At 36.9% G+C, this 23286-nt stretch overlaps 1 protein-coding gene across 16 annotated transcripts in view; it reads left to right on the top strand.

Moving 5' to 3' along the window:
- The window catches only part of Vinc (vinculin), a 58498-nt gene that overhangs the window by 24991 nt on the left and 10221 nt on the right, over positions 1-23286 (top strand). For 2 of the 16 annotated variants that reach the window (XM_076183610.1, XM_076183608.1), the window contains exons 9-22: positions 49-179; positions 2098-2249; positions 6374-6551; positions 6695-6892; positions 7784-7875; positions 8527-8629; positions 9966-10166; positions 14357-14419; positions 14645-14758; positions 15047-15118; positions 19328-19461; positions 20476-20715; positions 21920-22010; positions 22974-23003. In XM_076183610.1, the coding sequence (XP_076039725.1) occupies positions 49-179; positions 2098-2249; positions 6374-6551; positions 6695-6892; positions 7784-7875; positions 8527-8629; positions 9966-10166; positions 14357-14419; positions 14645-14758; positions 15047-15118; positions 19328-19461; positions 20476-20715; positions 21920-22010; positions 22974-23003 (1799 nt within the window). The remainder of the gene's footprint in view (positions 1-48; positions 180-2097; positions 2250-6373; positions 6552-6694; positions 6893-7783; positions 7876-8526; positions 8630-9965; positions 10167-14356; positions 14420-14644; positions 14759-15046; positions 15119-19327; positions 19462-20475; positions 20716-21919; positions 22011-22973; positions 23004-23286) is intronic. The other 14 variants (XM_076183612.1, XM_076183611.1, XM_076183613.1 and 11 more) reach the window with 13 other exon arrangements.

Here is a 23286-nt window from a genome sequence, read left to right as displayed (position 1 = left end):
TTATTGCCATGGACAAAACCGCTCATGATTGTTTTTGTGTTCAAATAGGGCTTTGTCATCCAAGCTGCAGGAGCTCAAGAGTAAGATTCAGACTGCTGTCGTGGACCGTGTGGTCGAAGATTTCGTGGATATCACCACTCCGCTGAAGCAGTTCACTGATGCTGTGCTTGCTCCTGAAGGTAAGGGTGTGGAGTTGCTCATTAGCCTGTTTTCAGTGTGATATATGTTTGTATCCTTCACATTTGTTTTTTCTTTAAACAAACATAATGTTGTACTCTTAGTTTTACAAAAAAAAATATTTAAAGTGCTGGTAATGTGAATGTTTTTCTTTAAGCTACACTCTGGTGTTCAGGTGGGCCTTGTTTGCTTTTCTGTTTTTAAGCTTTATCATTAAATGTAGAATAAGTAGTTTTATTTATCAGATGCTGTCTGTTAGGATGTGCTCACATTAAGGCTAAACTCTATATATCATTATTTGGATTGATTAGAATAGTGTTGCAGTGAGTTTTATAAAGTTTTTATCATAGCTTAATTTTGCTACATAACTGTCTTTCTAAGGAAAGATCAGCTATTTCCTTAGATCATATTTAGTAGAATGATATGAAATGACATATTTTGCTAACATGATTCACTCAGTGACACACTTTATATGAAGAGATTTTTTATGGCATGGGTGTAAGCACATCCTAAGGGTTCAGTACTCATACATGAGAAGGAAGGGAATGAGTGTTAACCCCTTCCATACGGTGCCGCACACGTAGGCGTCATGGACTTAGATCTCAGTGGCAGCAGCCAATGCCAGCCGTACGACGTGTCGTAATAATACTCGCATCATAAAATATAGTCACCGCTTATATCGATCGTTCTCTCTTTCACCCGCGAATTTTGAATACCACAGAGAATGGGATTCAGGGCACATTTGAAAGAATGTAAAAACACAGGGGCGACTACAATAAATATAATCAAGACGCCGATATGGCAGCCTCGCGAATACACTCGCTCCCCATGACGCCTACGTGTGCGGCACCGTATGGAAGGGGTTAAAACAGAAAAGGTAAATTTATACATCTAGTTTCATCTGACTTCCTCCCTTATAAGGGGGAAGAAGCCTTTGTTGTATGAATAGAATTGATAGATAGTTTTTTACCAGTATAATTAGAAGACTCATTGTAAAGATAAATTATAATAATAGTGGGGACGGAGACATAAGGACAAATCGAAAAGAAAAAAAAAATATGAAAGGTATCAAGCAATGGTTCTCGGTACAAATGTATTAATTTTGGAATAGTGAAGAAGATGATATTACCCAAACCAGAACCACAAATGAATTTAAAGCTAGGTGTTATAGGTGGAGAAAAAGAGAGAGAACCCCACGAGCATAGCTCCTCTCCTGTATCAGGTAAAGACATTTCCTAATGTTGGATATATCTTGGGCAGAAAGTGGTAGAATATATTAGGCCTTTGCATTTTGGATATATTTGTTACTGTTATTGTTGCTGGTTTTTTTTAGTGCTATTTGTGGATTATTTTATACTTTACTCACCTAGAGAATATTATTCCGTCTGAAATGTGAAACATTAATATTAATACTGCAATACTTGGATGATAGAAAGGAACCCTGAAACTATGGACTAAAGGAGGAACTACAAGATATTGATTAAGATTTGTGATATGCCCAAAATATGCTAACTTGACTGGCAATTCAAGTTTAGAGGTGGTTACAGCTATACAAGCTACAGCATCTCAAACCTTGTGTCAAGCTCTAAGTTGTTGGTAGTGTATTACATCTTGATTGTCTCAATATTGATGTGGGCAAATGCTTTAGAAATTACATAAACAATAAACTATGGCACAAATAATTTATTTTGGTCAAAATCTTTATTCTCCAGAATTTGTCTATAGCTACCAAAATCCATTGTTTTACTGTTCATAGTTTCAGTGGTCTTCTGTTACTTATTATACAAAAATATCCATGAAATAAAATGCAAACACATTTTGTCACATTACCTATCTAGCATATGCTGTTTATTTAATTAGGTGGTCTTTACTTCATTACATTTTGAACTTGGGGTATGAGTTTCTTATGTTTCCATTCAGGAACTCCAGCACGTGAACAGACCTTCAATGATAAAGCAACAACTCTTGCTGGCTTCAGCAGCAGGGCAGCCAAGACGGCTCGCATGGTTGCAGCAGGAAGTTCTGGTGGAAACAAGAAATTGGCCGAAGCTCTCTTGTCTTCTGCTAGCCAGGTTAGTCAAGGAGTCTATATATTACCCTTCCCACTAATAAAGCCCAAGAACACAAACTCTTCTTTGAATATCCTGTGTGGTGAATCAGTGGCTATGGTTCCTCTGCAAGAGAGACCTGGGGCAGAATATTGATTGATATATAGAATGTTAAAACAGGTAAATGCAAAAGTGCCAGGCAGAAGTTTGGAATGGGTGGGTGTGAGTAGAAGGATATGGGAAGTCAGCCAACTGTTATTTGTGGATGACATTGTTGTTGTGGCAAGTCCTGAGATAGACAGAATGAGGGATGTATTTACCTAGGTTTACCTAGTTGTATTATACGGGAAGGGGAGCTATGCTTGTGGTGACCCGTTTTTGTATCTCGCAAGATCAAGTTTGTTCTTAAATTCTTGTATTGTGTTTGCACACACTATATCTTCATCCAATTTGTTCCATGTATCTATCACTCTGTGTGGGAAGCTGTTCTTTTTCAGGTCTCTTCTGTAGTTATCCGTTTTGAGTTTCATTGCATGTCCTCTTGTTTTTCCTCTGTCCCATTTTAATAAGTCCTCTCTATCAAGGCATTCTTTTCCTTTCATAACTCTGTAGATGGTGGGTCCCCTTGTTCTTTTCTTTGTTCTAGGGTTGGCAATTCCAATTCGACCAGTCTTTGTTCATATGTCAGGTTTGCAACTGTTGGGACCAACTTTCTTGTTGCTCTTTGAATTCTTTCTAATTTTCTTATATTCTTTTTGTACTGGGTGACCATATCAGTGCTACATATTCCAGTTTTGGCCTTATCAGTGTTTGTAATATTTTCTTGATCATTTCCTTATCCAGGTATTTGAAGGCCATTTTTATTGAGCTCAACAAATTATATATTTCACCGACTATTTTATATTAAGTCCCTTTCAGAATTTACTTTCTTTACTTCTTTTCCATCAATTTTATACTGTCCTGTTATTCTCTTCTTGCTTTTCCCAAATTCAATTATAATGCACTTCTTGATGTTGAATTCTACCTCCCATCTTTTGCTCCACTCTGAGACTTTGTTCAGATCCCTCTGCAATGAGTCATAGTCTATTTTGTAGTTTATTCTCTTTAATGATTTTGCATCATCCACAAAGCAGATTCATGTAACTTTCAATGCCTTCGTCCATGTCATTTACATATATAGCAAACATTATTGGAGCTAGTACTGACTCCTGTGGGACACCACTACTCATTTCTTCCCATTTTGAATATATGTCTCTGAGCACCACTCTCATTTTTCTTCCATGTAGGGAGTCCTCCATCCAATTCAATAGTTTTCCATGTATGCCTCCTATTGTTTCCAGTTTATATAGTAATTTTCTGTGTGGCACTTTATTAAATGCCTTTTGCAGGTCCAGGAATGCACAGTCTGCCCAGCTATCCCTTTCTTGCAATATATCTATCAATCTTGAATAGAAACAGATTAAATTAGTGGTACATGATCTTCCTTGTCTGAATCCAAATTGCCTCGGGTTCAGTATACAGTATTATTCTCCTCCAGATATTTTGTCCATCTATCTTTGATAATTCTCTCACAAATTTTAACTATTGTACTCGTTAGAGACACCGGTCCATAATTTGTTGGATCTTCCTTATTTCCCCCTTTATATATTGGTACTATATTGGCATTTTTCCAGTCTCCTGGTAGTTTTCCTTCTTTGAGTAAGCATTCAATCATTTTGTATATTTTTCCTGTTTGTTCGTCTATACATTCCTTCAGTATCCAGTTTGCAACTCCATCTGGGCCATGTGATTTGTTAACGTCAAGCTTTAGTATTTGATTTCTTATTTCGTTCTGAGTAATGTTTAATTCCTTCAATGAAAGAAATCTTACTTCAGTTCTTTGATCACAGTTTTGCAGATTTTTTTCCTCTTTGATGAATACAGATTTGAAATGTTTGTTCATAATATCTGCCATTTCTATACTGTAATCCCTCCCGTATCCAGATCAATTGAGCCATGGCCGTGACAGATATGCTTTTTTTTTTTTTTTTTTTTGAGCCATTATTATCAAAGAAAACGAGGGTTAAAATAAAAAAAATAAAACTGTTATTGTGCCCAATACACTGTTATTTTATTGTAAATAAATGTATAAACACACGTGTACATTAATGTGTATATAAAAAATGGTGTGGGCAGTGGTGGTGATGGAGTTGTCCAAGGTGTTGCTGGAGGAGAGCGAGTTGGTCGTGGTGGTGAGTCGTCATGAGTCGATGGTGGTGGTGGTGGTGATGACAACTCGTGACAAGTCGATGGCCCTGGGTGTGGTGAGTCCTCACGAGTTGATTTTGGTGGTGGTGATGACGAGTTGCAACGAGTTGATGGCCCTGGGCATGGTGCATCCTCATGAGATGATGATGTTGTTACCCTGAAGAAGGTGTCCAGCTTGGTCTGCCATGCCGGCCACTTGCTGTGTTTTCTGATCAGCATTTCTTGAGTCATCCTTAATGATGAGGTGTAGCTGCGCATTTCTTCGTCAGCAGCAGGATGTTCAATAAAATCCAGGAGCACTTCAAGGCTTGCCCTGGCCTCAGAAAACTTAGGCCTTGTCTCAACAACAACCTCATCATTATCATCATCACTATCAGAGGGAGGCTTGTCCAGGTGCATCACCTCTTCACCAATTTCTTCTTCGGTTTGCAAGTGTATCCCAGGGTCTCCTTCGTCACACTCTAGCAAGTCTTGCACATTCTCTTCTGTGGCTGCTTCACCTGGGATGGGGCATGGGGGAGGAAGGGGGTGGAATGCGTGGGCTCTAGTGACGCGCAGGCTGTTTGAATCACTCCAGATATGTTCGCCAGATCCCGGTCACCATTTGGATACTGGAAGGAACTCTGGTAGTTACAGGGCATCTGGATAGTGGCGAGTTCCAAGTAATGGCGAACTGGATACGGGAGGGATTACTGTATCCTCTGTGTATTCTCTATTACCTTGACATAATTTGTGTATTTTGTGTTCATTTTTTAGCTTGCTGTTTACATATCTATAAAATAGTTTGGGTTGATCTTAGCTTTTATCTGTTATGTCCTTTTCATAACTTCTCTTTTCTTCTCTACGTAATTTTACATATTCATTTCTTAGTGTGGTGTATATTTTCCATTTCTCATTTTTTTTTTTTTCCTTTTTCCTTTTTCCACCTTTTCCAGGCTTTATCTCTTCTGTATTTTGCCTTACTGCACTTTTTATTATACCAGGATTTTATATATACCCTTTCATGTTTTTGTCTAGGTACATACTTATCCACACCTTCATTATAGATTTCCTTCCAAATAGTCCATTTCTCTTCCACCTTTGTTTCTTCACTATTAAATTTTTTCCAATTTACTTCTCAAAAGAATTTTCTAAGTTTCTCAAAATCTGTCTTGTTGTACAGTAGTCTTCCTTTAATGTGTTTTTATTTGATATCTATATTTGCTTCTAATTTAATACATTTAATTCTAGTTCCATTAGTATGTGATCACTTTTTCCAATTGGTGTCTTGTGTTCAATTTTATCCACAATTTCAGGTTTTGATGTAAATATCAAATCCAACCTTGAGGATTCATTGTTATTTCTATATCTGGTGTTTTCCGTTCAACAATATTCCTTTTCATTTCAAGTATTTCTTGGCTTATTAGTATGTTTTTGAGGTCGAAACCTCTTTCTGTTCTGAATCCATGGAATGATTTGTCTTCATATCTGGGTCTATCTATGTTACATATTTTCCTTCTAACTACTCCCAAAGGTGTTTTGTACTGACTCATGTCCAATCTTATTTAGTTGTCTCTGCGTAAGTTGGTTTATCATCCATTTCCCTTCTTTTTTCTATTCTTGTTACACTAATCACTTTTCTACGTCATGGTACCACTTGTCATAGCCAGCCCCCCTCTGATCTGTTTACAACTAGGTAAATCACCAATTTTCGGTTGAAAAATAGCTAGATTTAGTGCTAGCTTGTGAGATACAAGGATGTGGAAGTGAGGCGGAGAGTGGGGCAGAAAGGGACATGAGCTGGGTTACAGTACCAGTTGAGGTTATAGTAGACATAAAGTTTTATCTCACTAAGCAGACAGAAATTGACATTATACAGTCATAAACATAGATTGAAGTTTTGTTTTGAATCTCCCTTACAGGTTGAAAGTCTGACACCACAGTTGGTTGCGGCTGGACGAATCCGGATGACGTACCCTGACAACAAGGCAGCAGATGAGCACTTCGAGAACTTGCGGCGTCAATATGCAGAAAGTATTCAGAAAGTACGGGACCTTGCTGATGATGCCATTGATTCTGCCTCCTTCATCAAAGCTTCAGGTATTGTAAGGTTTTCCCAGTTACCCCAGAGCTAGAAAAACACATGGATAGATGTCATGAGGAATATGTGACAAAGGTTGGAGTAGTATTTATTTGTATCTGACAAAGTACTGTGATGAATTAATGATGATCTCAACACACAGAGGACCTCATCAAGCGCCACACAGCGGCTTGTGAAAATGCTATTGTCAAGCAAGAACCTCAGTCCATGGTCGACAACACGAGTGGCATTGCAAGATTAGCCAACCGAGTCTTGATGGTCGCCAAACAGGAAGCTGACAACTCCGAAGACCCAGCCTTTGTTGCTCAGGTCAATGCAGCCTCAGACCAGTTACAAGGTGGTAAGTATCTTACTTGGATGTACGTAGGTAGATACTGGAAGCATGCCAGTTGGCCTTTCTATCCAGATTTTCAATCGTACCTGATGCTTGACTCAGGAAAAGGTATGGCTTCATAGTTAAACTTCACTTTTTTTGGTTCCCAGTATTTGTCTAGTCCCTTTACAAACACCTGCATACTTACAGCCTCTACAGTAGGTGATAGGAGGCTGTTCTAGGTATTAACATTTCTTTCTGTTAAAAAAGAAATCATATCACAAGTTTGAATATGTAACTTATATTTTTACAGGGCCTGGGTGTGGGTTTAATGACTCATTTGACAGTCATCATTTCTTGTGTAGATTGAAATGTTATGATGAACATAAAATGACTACTTATGTTTGAATATTTTTTCCATGTGGATACAGTAGACCAGTAACATAAAGAAGCTGATCACTTGCAGTGACAAACTTATGCAAAATGGCCAGACTGATACATGTTATTTTATATGTATATACATACATATACCAAGGGCTTCTTCCCCCTTACAGGGGAGGTAGTCAAAGTCAAAAGGCATAATTCCGCTCCCACCCATTTCGTCCCTATCCATTCCACCCCCATATACCATCCCCCCTCCCTCCCTCCCTCCCTCCCTCTCCCTCATCTTGGTTGTTATTTTATCCCCTCTGTAAATGGAAAACTTAAGGTTTTACAAGTTACCAAAGCAACAATCTGACTGAAAAAGTATATAAAGAATTTCCTCATCATCAATTACAGATTAATGATGAATGATGAAATAATGAAAAATTATTTAGTGAATAAAGGTGATCACATTCCTCCAATGTTTGGTTTATAATTTTTATTCTTATCTTGATATATGGTACAGTTATATGATATGAGGATATCATTTTGCAGCGGTGACACCAATGCTTCAAGATGCCAAGGCTGTTGCCATGAACCCAGAAGACCAAAGAGCCATTTCAAGGTGGCGGCAGTCGAACAATGCTGTAAGAATTCTTTTTGATATATTCATTTATGTACTCTATGATTTTTTCTTTCTTTCTTTCTTTTAGATATCATAAGATATTTTATCTTTTGGTAATCACTTTACTATGAAATATCTTACATATATATAGATTTTGCCAGTACATTTATTTATCTCTTAACCCCTTCCATACGGTGCCGCACACGTAGGCGTCATGGGGAGCGAGTGTATTCGTGAGGCTGCCATATCGGCGTCTTGATTATATTTATTGTAGTCGCCCCTCCATAATGACATTCTTTCTAATTCTTTTGTAATCGCATTTTCTATGGTTATCAAAATTCACAGGTGAAGAGAGAACGATCGATATAAGCGGTGACTATATTTTATGATGCGAGTATTATTATGACACGTCGTACGGCTGGCATTGGTTGCTGCCACCGAGATCTAAGTCCATGACGCCTACGTGTGCGGCACCGTATGGAAGGGGTTAATTGCTGATTGGATCCTTAAATAACCATCCCTCATATCACATGACACGAGCACAACTGAGTTGAATACAGTACAAAACTATAACAGTAGAACCAAACTTAAAAACTGTTATGAGTGAAGGGGTTGAATGTGTTATGTGACATATATTATTTGGGTCCAAGTATTTAGCTGCTTTGCTTTATAGTTGCTAACAGCCGTTGGGGAAGTACGGAAAGCTGTCATGGTGTATCCAGAGGAAGAGCCATTTATTCCTCCACCTCCGGATATGTCTGCACTCTCTCTTAATGGTAAGCATCTACTGCAATTTAGGTTCCATATAACGATACATTTGTAGTCGCTAAAGTTACTCCCAAATTATCTAGTCATTTCTCTTTGTCATGTAAATGGTGAACATGCAGATTTGTTTATTTTAATTCATTTATCTTGTTTACTCCTTTATGAGAGGGGGTGGCTGAATCAAGGCACATAACTATGTCATATATAAATAAATATTGTTCAGCCACATCTTCCATCTCAATAGCTTGGTGATGTAGGGCTGCCCTGTTCCTCATCACATTGCTTGGGTTAGATGCAGTGCAGTGAGGCACAGATCTTTCATAGCAAGGCCTGACTGCCAGAGCTGGTTTACCCCCACTGCTTTGACATATGACAACTTTTCCTCTACATCCATCCAAGATAAATCATGAAACAGGTGAAAACATTCCTTTGGGCTGCATCATCATGAAGAGATGTTCTCATTGACGTCATGAATTATTTTTAGTTTATGAAGATCAGGGTTTGCTGTACAGTGAAGTGGTGGGGATAAACCAGCATTGGCTTTTGGACCCTGATGGGCAAGAGCTGTGCCACACTGCATTGCCTTAAATCCAAGCAGTGTGACAGGGGTCAGGGTGACCCTTCATCCTGAGGTGCAGAGAGAGGAGGGGTGGATCAAATAAGTTTTATTTGTGTATGATGTGGATAATGCTTAGACTCAGCTATCCCCATTATAAGGAAGACAGCTTTTGGTGTGTATTTACATATATACATACATATATACACAAGTATTTACATGGATATGTATATACATACATACTTATATATAGACACACACACACACACACACATATATATATATATATATCAAAGCATACACCCACTTTACACCCATGAAACCCATTCATATATATCTATATAATTTTGTTTTATTTATTCATTTATTTATTTTCTTTTTTCCATGCATAGAATTGATTTTTTGTCTGTAAGTTTCAGTATTTAATCTGTTTCAGTTGTTTAAGTTAAGGATGCCTTGAGATAACTAGACAAAGCTTTGAATTTTTCTTTGAATTTAGATTATTAGTTTGATTATTTGTTATTATTGATTACTTTACTGTTTACCATATGGCTTCCAAAATAATTTCAATTCGGTGTGGTAGTCATTTAGAAAAAGATTTATAGTCTTTTAGAATAGTTCTAGTATTTTAAAAGATTATTAGGACAAATTCAGTCAAATCTTTGGGAAAATGTTCCATCAAAAAAGGTGGAAGGAAGCTGAGTAACAGCATCGTAAAATATGGAAGAATATATTAATCTTTTAATTTCTTTGTTATTTTTAATTATTTGATTTGATTTCATGGTCACCAGAAACAATGTCTGATAAGTTACAGAAAATGATGAGTAACAATTTTTACTCGTCAGCTCAACCACCTCCCCCTCGTCCTCCAGCTCCTCCACAGCTGGAACTAGATGATGATATATTTAAGGTCGACTTTAACAAAATATTTGGGGAGCCGGAGAGTGTCATAGTGCCCACAAGTTACCAGGGTATACAATTACCATCTCGAGGTATTATTGAATGTGCGAAGGCGAGGTATTGGTTGTTCTGTGCTGTGTTCGTTAAAATCCCAATACAAGTTTTGTGGGGAACGGTGGAAGTAACTTGAAGCCAACGCTAAAGAGAGCATTCGTTTGGCTGGAAATGTGTGGGTATCTTGGGAATTTTATCCCATGCTTTTCAGCATTGTGGCATACATTATAGATTTTGTTTTGACTGATGGTATATGAGGTATGAGACACAGATTGATTTGATTCATGGTGTATGAAAACCTTTTAAAGTGTAAAGTTTACTTTTCATATGAATTTCAAGAGCCAAGTAAGAGGTAGGGAGGGTGGTCAATAGGAGTGGGGTTTGTGGGGATAGAATGAGTGGAAGTGTTTTCAGAAGATAGGGGTGAATGGAGAAGGGTTGTGTATGGATGATGCTGTGATGCATGAGGGGGAGTGGGTGGGGGATGCGGGGTAGCCAAAAAGAAAAAGGCATAGAAACCACTCCCACCCATTCCATCCCCTACATGTTCCACTCCCCTCCACCCTCCCTTATAAGGGATGGAAAAGCCCTTAGTATGTAGATAGATAGTATGGAATTGGGAGGAGTGTGTATGTTGATGGGATGGTAAGAGAGGTAAATGCAAGTACAAAGCAGAAATTTGGAATTGATGGGTGAGAAGGGAGGGACATGAGATATAAATGGTTGTTACTTGTTGATGACTCTACATTTGTAGCTGAATCAATTGGTGATTGAAATTGGGTAAATATACAAGAGAGGGTAGTTATTAGTAAATATGAGGAAAAATAATGTGATAACATGTACAAGGAAGGATGATAGTGGCAAGTTGAATGAGTGTGAAGGATGAGAGGTGTGAGGAAGTATTTTGGGTCACATGTGGCAGTGAATGGAGGAGTGGATGTGGAGGTGAATTATGGAGTAAAGGAAGCAAGTAAATAATGTCTGGAAAAGTGTTATAAGAAATAGGAAATTTGGGATGAATGCAAAAAGCTGAATGAAGGAGTGTAGGAACCACAGCACTGCATATGTATGAAGCAAAACAAAATATATAAAGCATAACATAATGCTGAAGAGCTGAAACCCAGTGGTTTTCCCCTCGTCTTTGCTTAGGGGTGATGGGAATTATCCATGATATCATAAGAGCCAAGTTTTACAATGTACCACTCAATTTGGAAATTATTCAAAATGTTGGATTCTTAGAATAAATTGAAAACAGTCATAGGTTTCCACATCTTGCAAGACCATGATGTCATGTATATTTCCACCTTTCCCTCCCATGCCTTGTGGAACCTGCATGTCAATTCTGTTGGTGTTTTCATCATTGGTGCAAACCAGACTGGAGAGAATTGTACACACACACAGCAGAAGAAAATGCAAGTTGGCATTGCATTTCATGACTCTCAAGGAGTCATATAAAATATTTTGAGTATGGTCTGCTCATGAATAAAGGAATGCATTGCTCATATTCCAGATGCCATTGCTTCATATTATGATAAATAAATGTGCATTTCTCAGCTTCCCAAGTTCGATTGTTTACGACATAATGTACATGATACATACAGAGACCATGGTCAACTGTAGGGACAATAGTGAAGGAAGTTATATCTATGTAGACACTTTCTAGATGTTTACTGTTTAACATTATAAGCAAATTTACTCTAGACAGAAACATCTGGCTAGGAATCACTCGGTATTTAGATATTTGACAGAAATTGATGTAAACTGTATATTGTTTGATGACTTTTATTTTGGTGTTGCTGCTGGGTTTCTGTGTATAACCCTAACATTTTGAACTGTATATAACAAGCTTTGGGAGAAGGTATTGTAACACCATTGCTTTTTTGCACTAACAGGGGTATTGGTTTTTAAATGGTAACATTATGTGCTTTACACTCCGTTATTCTAAATGGTGTGAGACAAGCCATCCCAGCCCAGTGATTAAAATGGTGCTCCTGTTCAAGATACAAAGTTCTTGTAGATCCACAGTTAGAATACACAAAAAGCTTGATTTATCATAGGTCATGGTTGTATTACTATCCAGGGTGAATTTCTTTTGTGCAAGCACCATATTATTATGGAGACCTACAGGGTAAGTAACAAAAGAATAGAGTAATACGAACTTGATGAGGTTTGCTTTTGATTTGATTTTCTTGGTCTCCTTGTGTGATATTTTGTGCTTTGCGATGCAAACAAATGGTGGCTGGGAATGGCTGGGCGGCTGCCTCATATTGCTTTTTGGACTGCGCAATTTGTAAACAAATGATTATCATGTAATTTAGTGCTGCAGCAAATTATCTGTCATTTTATTTATTTGAATTTGATAATGAAAATTATTTGCACTTTGTTATTATGTATTAGGCATCAGTCAGTGGTTGTTTCAGAATTTATCATTTTTCAAACATGATACAGTTGATTAGAGGGGATTATATGGCAGTACAAAACAGTTCTTTCTCAGAAAATGTCCTTCCAATGCTGAGAATCAGCATAAATATGGTAATGATCAATTGTAATTATATACAGCATTACCCAGAATATATATTTTCAAAATAGACTCCAAATGATATGCCACCATTTTTTTCTTTCTTTATTTTTTCTTTCTTCCTCTTTTCTTTCTTCCTTTTCTTTCTTTTTCTTTCTTCATTTTTTCTTTTTTCCTTTTCTTTCTTTTTCTTTTTTTTTCTTTTCTTTTATATTGATTAATTTTCTTCTCTTTCTTCTTTATTTATAATCCATATCTTCCTGTGCTTGGGGTTGGACTTGCAATAAACCTCCAACTTGTTCCATTCAGTGCTAAAACTTCCTGTATTCTGAACACCTCCATTACCCTATCACAGTGTTTTTCCCATGGTCCCTGTGGACCTCCAACTGACCTCCTTCCTTATATCTCCAAATCCTCCATTATTCAACACTTCATTTTAAGACCATGTTGCTATTAATGGGGTAGGTTGAGGTGACAGCAGTTCATACCCTGCTGCCAGCAAGTTGGACCAAGGTCATGGTTTATTCAATTCCATGCTACAAAGTCCTCTGTAAGGGGCACTGTTTTAGTCTCCTGTTAGAGGAGTTTTCTGCATTTAACAGAATCATCATCATCATCATCACCATCATCATCACATAGCATTTAAATTGGATATAGTTTATTATCCCCATTTGGTACCCATTGGGTACAACTCAGCTGATTGGAATACTCTGGTATTTGTTGGAATATAAAACATCAGATATCCACTAGCATAGATGGGATTTAACTCCTTTGCTTCTGATGGAGTGTCATAGAGCTAAATATAACTGTTTGGTATTAGAATAAAAGAAAAGTCCCATACAGAAGGGTTTGTATCACTTATACATGTTAAAATATAATTTACAACTTAATAGGGTTATAGAGATCAGAGCTGTATATATATACAATTTGTCTTACTATGTTTATCAACCTTCTACAATATGTGCTGTATTGGATAATTTTCAGACAATGTACATGGACCTACAAATATGGATCTGTAATCTACTATTATCCTCAATATGCTTAAACTACTCATATGATTCAATGTATCTAAGGTCACTTGTTTGAATATGACATGAATGGATAGTCCATGTGATCCCTTCTTGAATACTGAAGTGTTCTTAGCCTTTTGACAACAGTTGTACTTTGTAGATTTTGCTCTAGCCAGTGCCAGAACAAAATCTAGAAATGGGTCTTTGTGTTGCAGGGGCTAAATAAGCATAGAACAGTAAAGTGAACAGGTCACTAAGAATATTTGTTTAATGTGAAAAGAACAAATTTGTAATGATTAGGAGGTTTAATAGAAATAATAGGGGATAACACAAGTTATGTTGAGGTAGCTGAAGAAGACTGTCTCAGTCTGTGTTGCACTTGTGTACTTTGTGGCAGCTCTTCTGGAATCTCAGGTCATCTCTTCCGATATTGGAAAGATGACAATGACGAAAGTGAAATCATTTAAAGTTTATTCACAACAATTTGATACCAATTTCATTCATCAATTAAATGAAGAAAGTAGTCAACAGAATGTTTTGAATAAACTCGAGATTCACTCCATCCCATACTGTCAGCATGGATCATGTTCATTTGCATTCTGTAGCTCTCAATGCTTACGGTGTGGTACATCATGATGAGAGTCGCAGCTGCCACCTTTACATGACGTGGCCTCTCATACCAAGGCTGCCTATATTTCAGGACACAGCAGTAACGGCTTGGGGGCAGCTGCACATCCCCACAGTAACAGCTTTGTAAACAGAGGTAGCTTTTTAGCCGTTTTGTGGTACATATGTGTCATCATCTCAAACTTGTAGGTTATTTGGTTAGTTATTTTGTGGACAATAGTTGTGGTATGTTTTAAGTGGTCATCTAGAAATTTAGTATCTTGTGACGAAGTTTTGATTTTGTTCTTCTTCTTTTTGTTATTTATTCATTTATTTATATATATATATCTTTTTTTTATCTTACATCGGTTTATTTGTGCAGTTGGCAATGACAGAAACTTCTCCCCATATAACTCCCTTGAGAGATCAAGTCCATATTCTGGAGTCAAGTCTGTGGATGCTGGACAGTTGTCCGCAATGCCTTCTCAGGGCAGAGGTACTCATTTAGCTTCTTTATTCCGTTTTCTTTAGTCGTCCAGCAATACAGCATGCAATTTTTATTTAAGAATATATTTTTCAAGTTAATTTGCTGTTGAAAATAATGAATATACTTTTGAATGAGATACTATCTCATGAAGATTGTTCACCCCAAGCATTTATTTTGTTGATCAGATTTTTTAAATGTTCATTACCATATTGGTGAATTTTTATATACAATTTTTATTTTGTTGCTTCCCATCCCCTCCCATGACTTCCCCGATGTTCCTGGCAACTTGCTCCTCAGGGGGTTCCTCGGAGGGTTTATATGAGGGATTCACAGATGACCCAGGGAGAGGCAGAGAGTACTACAGCAGAGGTGCAGAGTACAAAAGTGTACTTGTTCGAATGTTGAAATGCCCAAAAGGCTATCTATCTTGTATGCAGCACCTTTACCTGTAGACTTGGGGGCCTCATTTTTAGATTTAAGGAAAGGAACTCTCCTGCCCTCTGACAAATTGGTTGGTAGCCCTGAGAGGAAGTAGTACAGGTGTTAGTTCACCTCATTATCTTTTCTCACAACTTATATGATAAAAATGATGGAAACTTAATTAAGAAGAATTTTTCTGTACCAGTAATGTCCAATGAAATTTATTGTGTTATTAAATCCACTGAAGAATTAAAAAAAAAAAAAAAAAAAAAAAAAAAAAAAAAAATCAGGGCTACAAACTGATTGCACTTTGACAGAGTAGGAGACTTCTTGGCCTTAGTTTTAAGAATATGGCCTGTAGGATACATAGGATGGAATCATGGAGCAGTAGTGGCAAGTCAAGAGGGAGAAGGATTATTTCTGCATTAATCTCTTAATGTCCACTGGCCTTTTTATAAGTTTTATTAAGGTTAATGGTAAATGACCTTGTCTTTAGCCAAGAGGAGAATCCTGGTTCTGAAACCTCTCTTGAGAAGAATAAAATCATCTCATCAAACATTAAATGTAAAGCACCCATCAGCTAGGGAAAGGGAGAGAGAGACAAAAAAAAAAAAAAAATGCCCATGATCTCACCCATGTATAATGACCCCTCCCACTGGGCAATTATATCTTTTCCAAATTTAGATACAGTAGTGGAGAGATGTACTTACTCTTGGCTACAGATGTATTCTATCATAAACCTTTTAACATGATCATCGTACTCATATTTGCTAAGTAATATGAAGTACATGGCTGTTTACATTGAAAGGAATTATTATGATAGGAAATAGCATAGTAGTCCAAGTGTAACAACAACTCAGAATGACTCCATATACGGTGCTTAGATTCGAGATACTGTAGGTTGGGCACGTGCCATCTTCCTCTTCTTCTTTGACTTCACTTGAGATCCCTTTATTGTTAGTGCATGTAGATTTATCTACTTTCCTGCTTGGCGATTGGCCCAAGAGAACTTTTTGTATATTGTATTCGATGCTGAAAAGAAAACCAGTGTAGAGCCTACGCTCTGCTACAACATTTGTATACCGGTATCTCATTTGCATCTTGGTTCGCTTTTTGTAGCGTCTAGCATGGATATAGATAAGTATTTATACAAAATTGTACATGTGCATATGTGCAGAATTCACATCAAAACACACATTCAGAATTAACAGCCAGAATCCAACATTATAGATTTATGTAAAAAAGAAATTAAAACTATTGGAAACTGGTGCAAGAATGTTTGTATGGGTTACAGGAAAGTAGAAAAGATATGGGTGTGGAAATGATGAGAGAGCAAAAGTTGAATACATTTATGTTGAAAGTAAAGGAGAGCATCAAGAGAGTGGAAATACAAAGGGAACTAGATGAAGAAAGATTACAAAAGGTATATAGTGTGAGGAAAAGCAAGACAGTTTAGGAATAATGGTAACAGTGAATGGAAGTATAAAAAAGAATTATCAGGGTAGAATTATCAAGTCTTGCTAGATAATGGAATTATCTCACAAAATCTGATGAGCTGCATGATGATATAATAAGTGTAAGTATTGATCGATACTCACATAACCATCAAAACTACAAATGGAACAGTCGGAGTCCATTTCCCTGGCTAATGGCTGCTGAAGACTCGGTGGTAGTTGAGAGGACATTAACTAGAATTACTTTGTCTTTAGTGCAAGAGAAGAAAAGGGAAGTATGGGGACTATTTCTGATTGGTTAAAATGTCTCAGCTCTTGTGAAGATGTGTTTGTGAGGAACTTGTTTTGGGAAATGGGTGAGAGGTTGGTTGATATGAAAACAATGCTGATCAACCTCCTTATCAACAAAGTGGCATACTTTTGCTATGTAGATTTGGTACTAGATATATATATATATATATATATATATATATATATATATATATATATATATATATATATATATATATATATATATATATATATATATATATATATATATATATATAAATTTTTAAGACTTCTTCAGCCAAGAGTCCAGCCCTCAACAGAAGAGAATCAATTGGCATAGGTCAGAAAATACTTAATTAAATATAATACAATGATGAGGAGGTTGACAAAGTTTTCAGGAAAGACTGGTATCCCTGATAGATTGAATGAAAATAGTATGACTACATGATAAACACGGATTTTTAGAGGGGAAGGGATACTAGTTGATGAAATTATAAGTGATTATGGTTATGCTGACACTGTTTTTTGTCTGAAAGCAAGTGAAAGGGTGTGATAAGTTTGGATGGATTGTCTGGTATGTTAGATCATCTTCAATGCAAGTGAGGACAATAGTTGAACAGTGAAAAAATTACGTGATTTTGGTAATACAGGTATAAGCACCATGGAAATTATTAGGTTCTGTTATGATTACATGCTTTAAGCTTTGCAATGAGTTGTCCGAAGAATTTGTAGTGATCACTCTCCTGTGAAATGTAATCTGTTGATTGTGCTTAATTTTTTCATGTGGTTTTGTCTGTTGTTATTTTAAGCTTTCAGTGTTGTGTGCCTGGTGTAAACCCATGTCTTCCTGTCGCATTCCACTGTCAGTTTCATAATTGTGTTTGGCTAAACATATAAATACATGTGACTTAAACTCCCATATAGGGGGGTTGGCTGAGTTAAAGCATACCTTTGCCTAGACTCTGTGGGAAAAAAATACAAAGAAAAGGGTTCATAGTACTTTTGTTACTCCCCATTTACTTGTAGTTATCTTTAATGACATACAGGGGGACACAGTGGCATTTGTTTTGTCTCCAGCCGCAGTACACTATTGGAAAATGAAGAGGTGAAATCATAAGATTAGTAAGGGAGAGATTTTAGGAGAGTAGCAGAAAAGAGGGATAGTAGAATAAAAAAAAAAAAAAAAAAAGTAGATTAGTTTTCCTAATCTTAAAAGAATGCTGCATGACCCTTGTACATAGTGTTAATAAAGTTCGTAAAGTATTGGCTGCATAAAACCTTGGCAAAGATTACCCATGTGGGATTGACTAGACAGTTAATCTATATACAATAAAGCCTCTTCTTTATTATAAGAGGGGTAGCTTAGCTAAATAAATAGAAAATATTAGTATGGATAGAATGATACTTTATTCATTACATAGTTTGAATGTACATATTTTCTTTGAGGTGCAAAAACTCACAGTGGAAACTGACAGTGTAAACAGGGCGTAAGCTGAATGGGCTCATGACACATCATGTGCAGAAACTATGTGAAAGTGTCTTTTGAGATTTGTTGTCATGTGGCTGTGTCAGATTGGGTGGATTTCAGTGTGTAGATTTACCCACCCCTGCATGAGAAATGAAGTGCTATTGTGTTTTTGTGGATGTGGTATACAGAGGTACATCATGAGGGCCTTTCTCAACATATCTATGTTGACCTAGTGTTACAAAATATCTCAGCAGAGATAAGTATTGATATATGAATAAGGATGTACTCTCTAGTGGACATGGCTGGTGAACCCACAGTATATTTAAAGAATTGGATACTACTGTTGAGGTTTGCCAAAATTATGTTCTGGCCAGAATATCTTTTTATGCTTTTTATTACTTTGCCCTTTCACTGTGGCTCTACATAAATGTTAGCATGACTCAAACATGTAGGACTTAATTAAGTCATGTATATGCAAAATATCTTATGTGCTTTGGCGTGCATGCTTGTAGATCTTGTTGTCATAGAGGGCAAGCATTTTGAGAAATGCATGTGGAATTGATGATTATGCATGTTGCTGTTTGTCCAAAGCTTTTTAGTGTCATTTAGCATGAAGAGCATACATTTGTGATAGTTGGTGCATCATATCGTAGAAATGTGGTAATTGTTAGAGTTTTACTTAGAAATACTTACAAATTAAGACAAAACTGTAAATATCTTTTTGTTATTAAAGGGATTTCAGGCTTGTTTATATTGATCACATTTACATCAGATATAGTTAATAATTATTTTGAAACTGAAGCTTTGTATTAATATGCAATAAGAAGAGGCTAACCTTTAAGCAGTTTTGCCGGCCTCTTAACCTTTGCAGCAATCCATACCTTTCCCCGCAGTTCTTCCCTGGAAGCCAGTGTAGGTGTTTTCATAAATTTGTGCGTGTTTTAATGGTAATGTTTGGTCAAACAGCTGACCAGCAAGCGCCACCCCGTCCACCACTGCCGGGCAGTGAACAGGCACCACCAAGGCCCCCACCACCAGAGACGGATGATGAGGATGAAACGATGTTCAGCCAGGCTCCTCAGCCCAACCAACCAATCATGGTATGTTTACATGCAAAAAAACTGATGCATATACACTTAATAAAGGATTTGTGGGAAAATCCTGTTCCAGCCATGGTGTCAGTGGTGATTCTAGGGGGGGCCTGGGAGGGCCATGCCCCCCCAGTTTTTCAGCTGGCCCCCAGGTTGGCCCCCCTGTTCTTTTGCATTTTGCATATCCTATTTTTAAATTTTATATATATATATATATATATATATATACATTAATATATACATATATATATACACCTTGGTAAATACTACTGCGGTACCGACCGCATCATGGCATCACACGCAGTGGCGATTTGGGGGGGGGGGGGCTGGAAGGGCCATGGCCCCCCCAGTTTTCCAGCTGGCCCTCCCACTTTCATAGTCCTAGAATCGCCACTGCATGGTGTCCCTCAGGAAGATGGAATTGCTTGGCCAGACAGTCTAGGGCAGTGTTTCTCAACCTTTTTACCTTTGCGTAACCTTTAAAATGAATAGCATGTTTCAAGGAACCCCTGTGAAAAAAAAAAAAATATATATATATATATATATATCTATATACACATATATATATATATATATATATATATATATATAACGAGTTGTTTAAGGGGATATATTTTAATCCATCAATTTTCATCATGCACTTTTCACTAAACAACTAATGTACTGTAGTAGAATAAGTGCATATATACATATACCTAAATTATTTTTTCCCCTTTCAAGGGGAAAACAAAACAGAACATTGAATCTATATTCAATCAGTCAGGCACTACTGATAATAAGCGTTTGTGAATTCACCTCGCTATGTAAACAGTATGTATTAATGTTGACTTAATAATAGTAAGCAAGTAAGGTTATGAATTGAGATTAGTAACATTGTTTAGGAAAGAAAAATATGAAGTCCATATATTACTGGTATGTGTAGAAACTATTTAAATCATGTGGATATTTTAATTGAGAAAAAAGGCTGCTTGGAATTCACTCTTGTAATATTGAATTAAAACTAACAAACTTTTATTTCTTTAGATGGCTGCTCATGGTCTTCATCAAGAGGTGAAGCAGTGGTCGTCTCGTGATAACGAAATTATTGCTGCTGCCAAGAAAATGGCCCTGCTTATGGCGAGACTATCACAGTTGGTGAGAGGAGAAGGTGGCACAAAGAAGGACCTTATTGCTTGTGCCAAGGCCATTGCTGAAGCCTCAGAAGAAGTAACCAGACTGGCCAAGGAACTTGCGAGGGAATGCACAGATAGAAGGATGAGAACAGTAAGTTCATGTTGTGCTTGGTAGATGATAAATTTATATTTAGATATCATTGTCTTGTGACAGCCAAAATAAGTAAAACTTTACTGTCCAGTTGGGGCTAAATCTAGCTAGATTTCACCATTTACTAGATTGAAGATACATACATATACATATACCAAAATATCCTTTTCCCCCTTTCAGTTTTCTTCAAATTCCATGTTTCTGTGCATAGAGCTTCACTTTACTTAGAGCAGCATTTCCCAAACTGGGGGAAATTTCACTCTGGGGGGAAATGTGAAACTACCAGGGGGGGAAATAATCACACTGCCTAGTAGCAATAAAAAGAAATATCTCAGATGGATTTTCTCATACCTGAGAGAGAGTATGCCTGTTGTAGATGGGTGGTATAGTTTATTATGTAACCATATTCAACAAAGACCCACTGTGTTGGATAAGAAGAAATGAAGGAGACGATATCCAACACAGTGGGTCTTTGTAGAATTTTACGAATGTGTACATTACTTTGTAGTTATGTAACTATATGTTTATCAGTATATTTGTACATTTTTAAAGGAAGTTAGTAAATAGTCATATTGTGTTTTGCCATGAAGGGGGAAATCTAGATGGTCGAACTGATCGTAGGGAGAAATGACAGAAAAAAGTTTGGGAACTACTGATCTAAGGTCTTACCCTCTAAACTCGCCACAAAACCTACTACCACCCTTAACTCTTGTACATCTTATCACCTTTTTCCTCAAACATACCCAACTAAACTTCACCTTCAACTACTTCAGTCAATCCTTCATCTAATCTACTTGCAGTGTCATCTGCAAACAACAACTGGCTCACTCACTCCACTCCCATTTACCAACTCCAAACCCTTGCTTAGCATTCTTGGGTGAAGGGTGGGTGCATACCTTGAATGGATACCTCCCTCACAAGGGGAAGAATTCTTTTAGTGTATAAATAGATAGGGGCTCAGCCTAGGATGTGCTTGACTATGATCAAGGTTATTAGCTATTTGTTAATTAACAGTTATCTCGGCTCCAGGAGGAGCCAAGATAAGAGGGAGGGAAAGGGGTGGATGGGTGTGGAGTATGTGAGAATGAAATGGGTGGGAGTGGTTTTTATGCCTTTGTTTTATGGCTACCTCCCTTGTAAGGGAAAAGCCTTTGGTATATGTATGTTAATTAACTTATGTGATTTCTTTCACCCCCATTTTTAGAGCCTTCTTCAAGTATGTGAAAGAATTCCGACCATTGGTACCCAACTCAAGATTCTTTCGACTGTTAAAGCAACAATGCTTGGTGCACAAGGTAATGTGAATGGTTGCTTTGTTTATACCTTTTTATTATTATTATGGAAGTTGAACACTTGCAAATTTTATACTGTATATGATTATATTGTAGGAATTATTTTTTTGTTTAAGTTATGTAGATAGTATGTACAGAATGCTTTAGTTTCATACTTATAATATGAAAAGGCTTTAGTATCAATTTAATGTATAGTTTCCTAAGGCAGATATTAACATTGACTGATTTAAGGGCTGTATAGAAACTGGCATTCTTTAACTGAATTTTTCTTATTTCATTAGGTTTCATTAGAATCATTCTTTATGTTCATAATCATTTTAGATCTAGTTTTGCACATAGATGTGTTCGTGCTACTATAACAGTGTTTAACCTTCTTTCTGCTTTGTTTAGATACAGATACCAGTATTTACAAAAAGTTAAGACATTCTTTGACATGTGTTTCAGTTTTTGTGTTTTATACAATTCTTTAATATTCACATTAAACAGTATAGACAATTTTGCAAATTATAGTTGTTCATTGATCATATGTAACCTGTATGAATATGCACAAGTACATTGTATATTTATTTTTGTTTATTTATTTCTAACGTGAATATGAGATTTGTGTAAAACACAGAACTACCTCTGGTTGCCAGGATGTCAGAAGTGAATGACTTTCTCAATTATGTGCAATGTCTCAGACAACACTCAGTTTGTACGGTTCTCATTTTAATGTGGAACGTCCAGGACAAAACTCAAATCTGTGTGGAATGGCAACCATGTGCTTACAAAGGACTTCCACCAGACACCCGTGTATATGTACCATATGCCTTTATGTAGCAGACCTACCTTTAATCATAAACAGATTTTAATACAAGCATTTGGCCTGACGGAAAGAAGATGCATGTGAAGCATCTGACAGCATTGTGGACCAGTTTGAAATGTGTTTTTTATCTTTTCCTTCCATTCTTGGTCCCAAACATGCAGAGTGCTTCCCACGGCGAGAGTCTGAGCTGGGTAATTACTCTCATTGGTTGATGCGTCACTTTCTTGATAGATTGGATTGAATGGTTGGATGTCTTTCAGTGAATGACCCAATCATATATAATTTTAATGACCATTTCACCTCCAGTTGATGTACCCTTCACTTCTCTTAGCACGTATTGTATCCCACCAGTGCTAAGACCCAATATGTACACCGTAGCTGTAGTAGTAGTTGTGGAATCTGAGACAATTGTCAGAAAAAATCTGTAGAAAGTAACAAAACTCCTGTAATTTCCATTATAAAGCATGTTTGAAA

This window comes from Oratosquilla oratoria, chromosome 4 (assembly GCF_046742065.1).
Source record: "Oratosquilla oratoria isolate Oo_2021 chromosome 4, ASM4674206v1, whole genome shotgun sequence".
NCBI lineage: Eukaryota > Metazoa > Arthropoda > Malacostraca > Stomatopoda > Squillidae > Oratosquilla > Oratosquilla oratoria.
The sequence above is the reverse complement of the archived record's forward strand: the minus strand, read 5'-3'. Positions and strand labels throughout refer to the sequence as shown.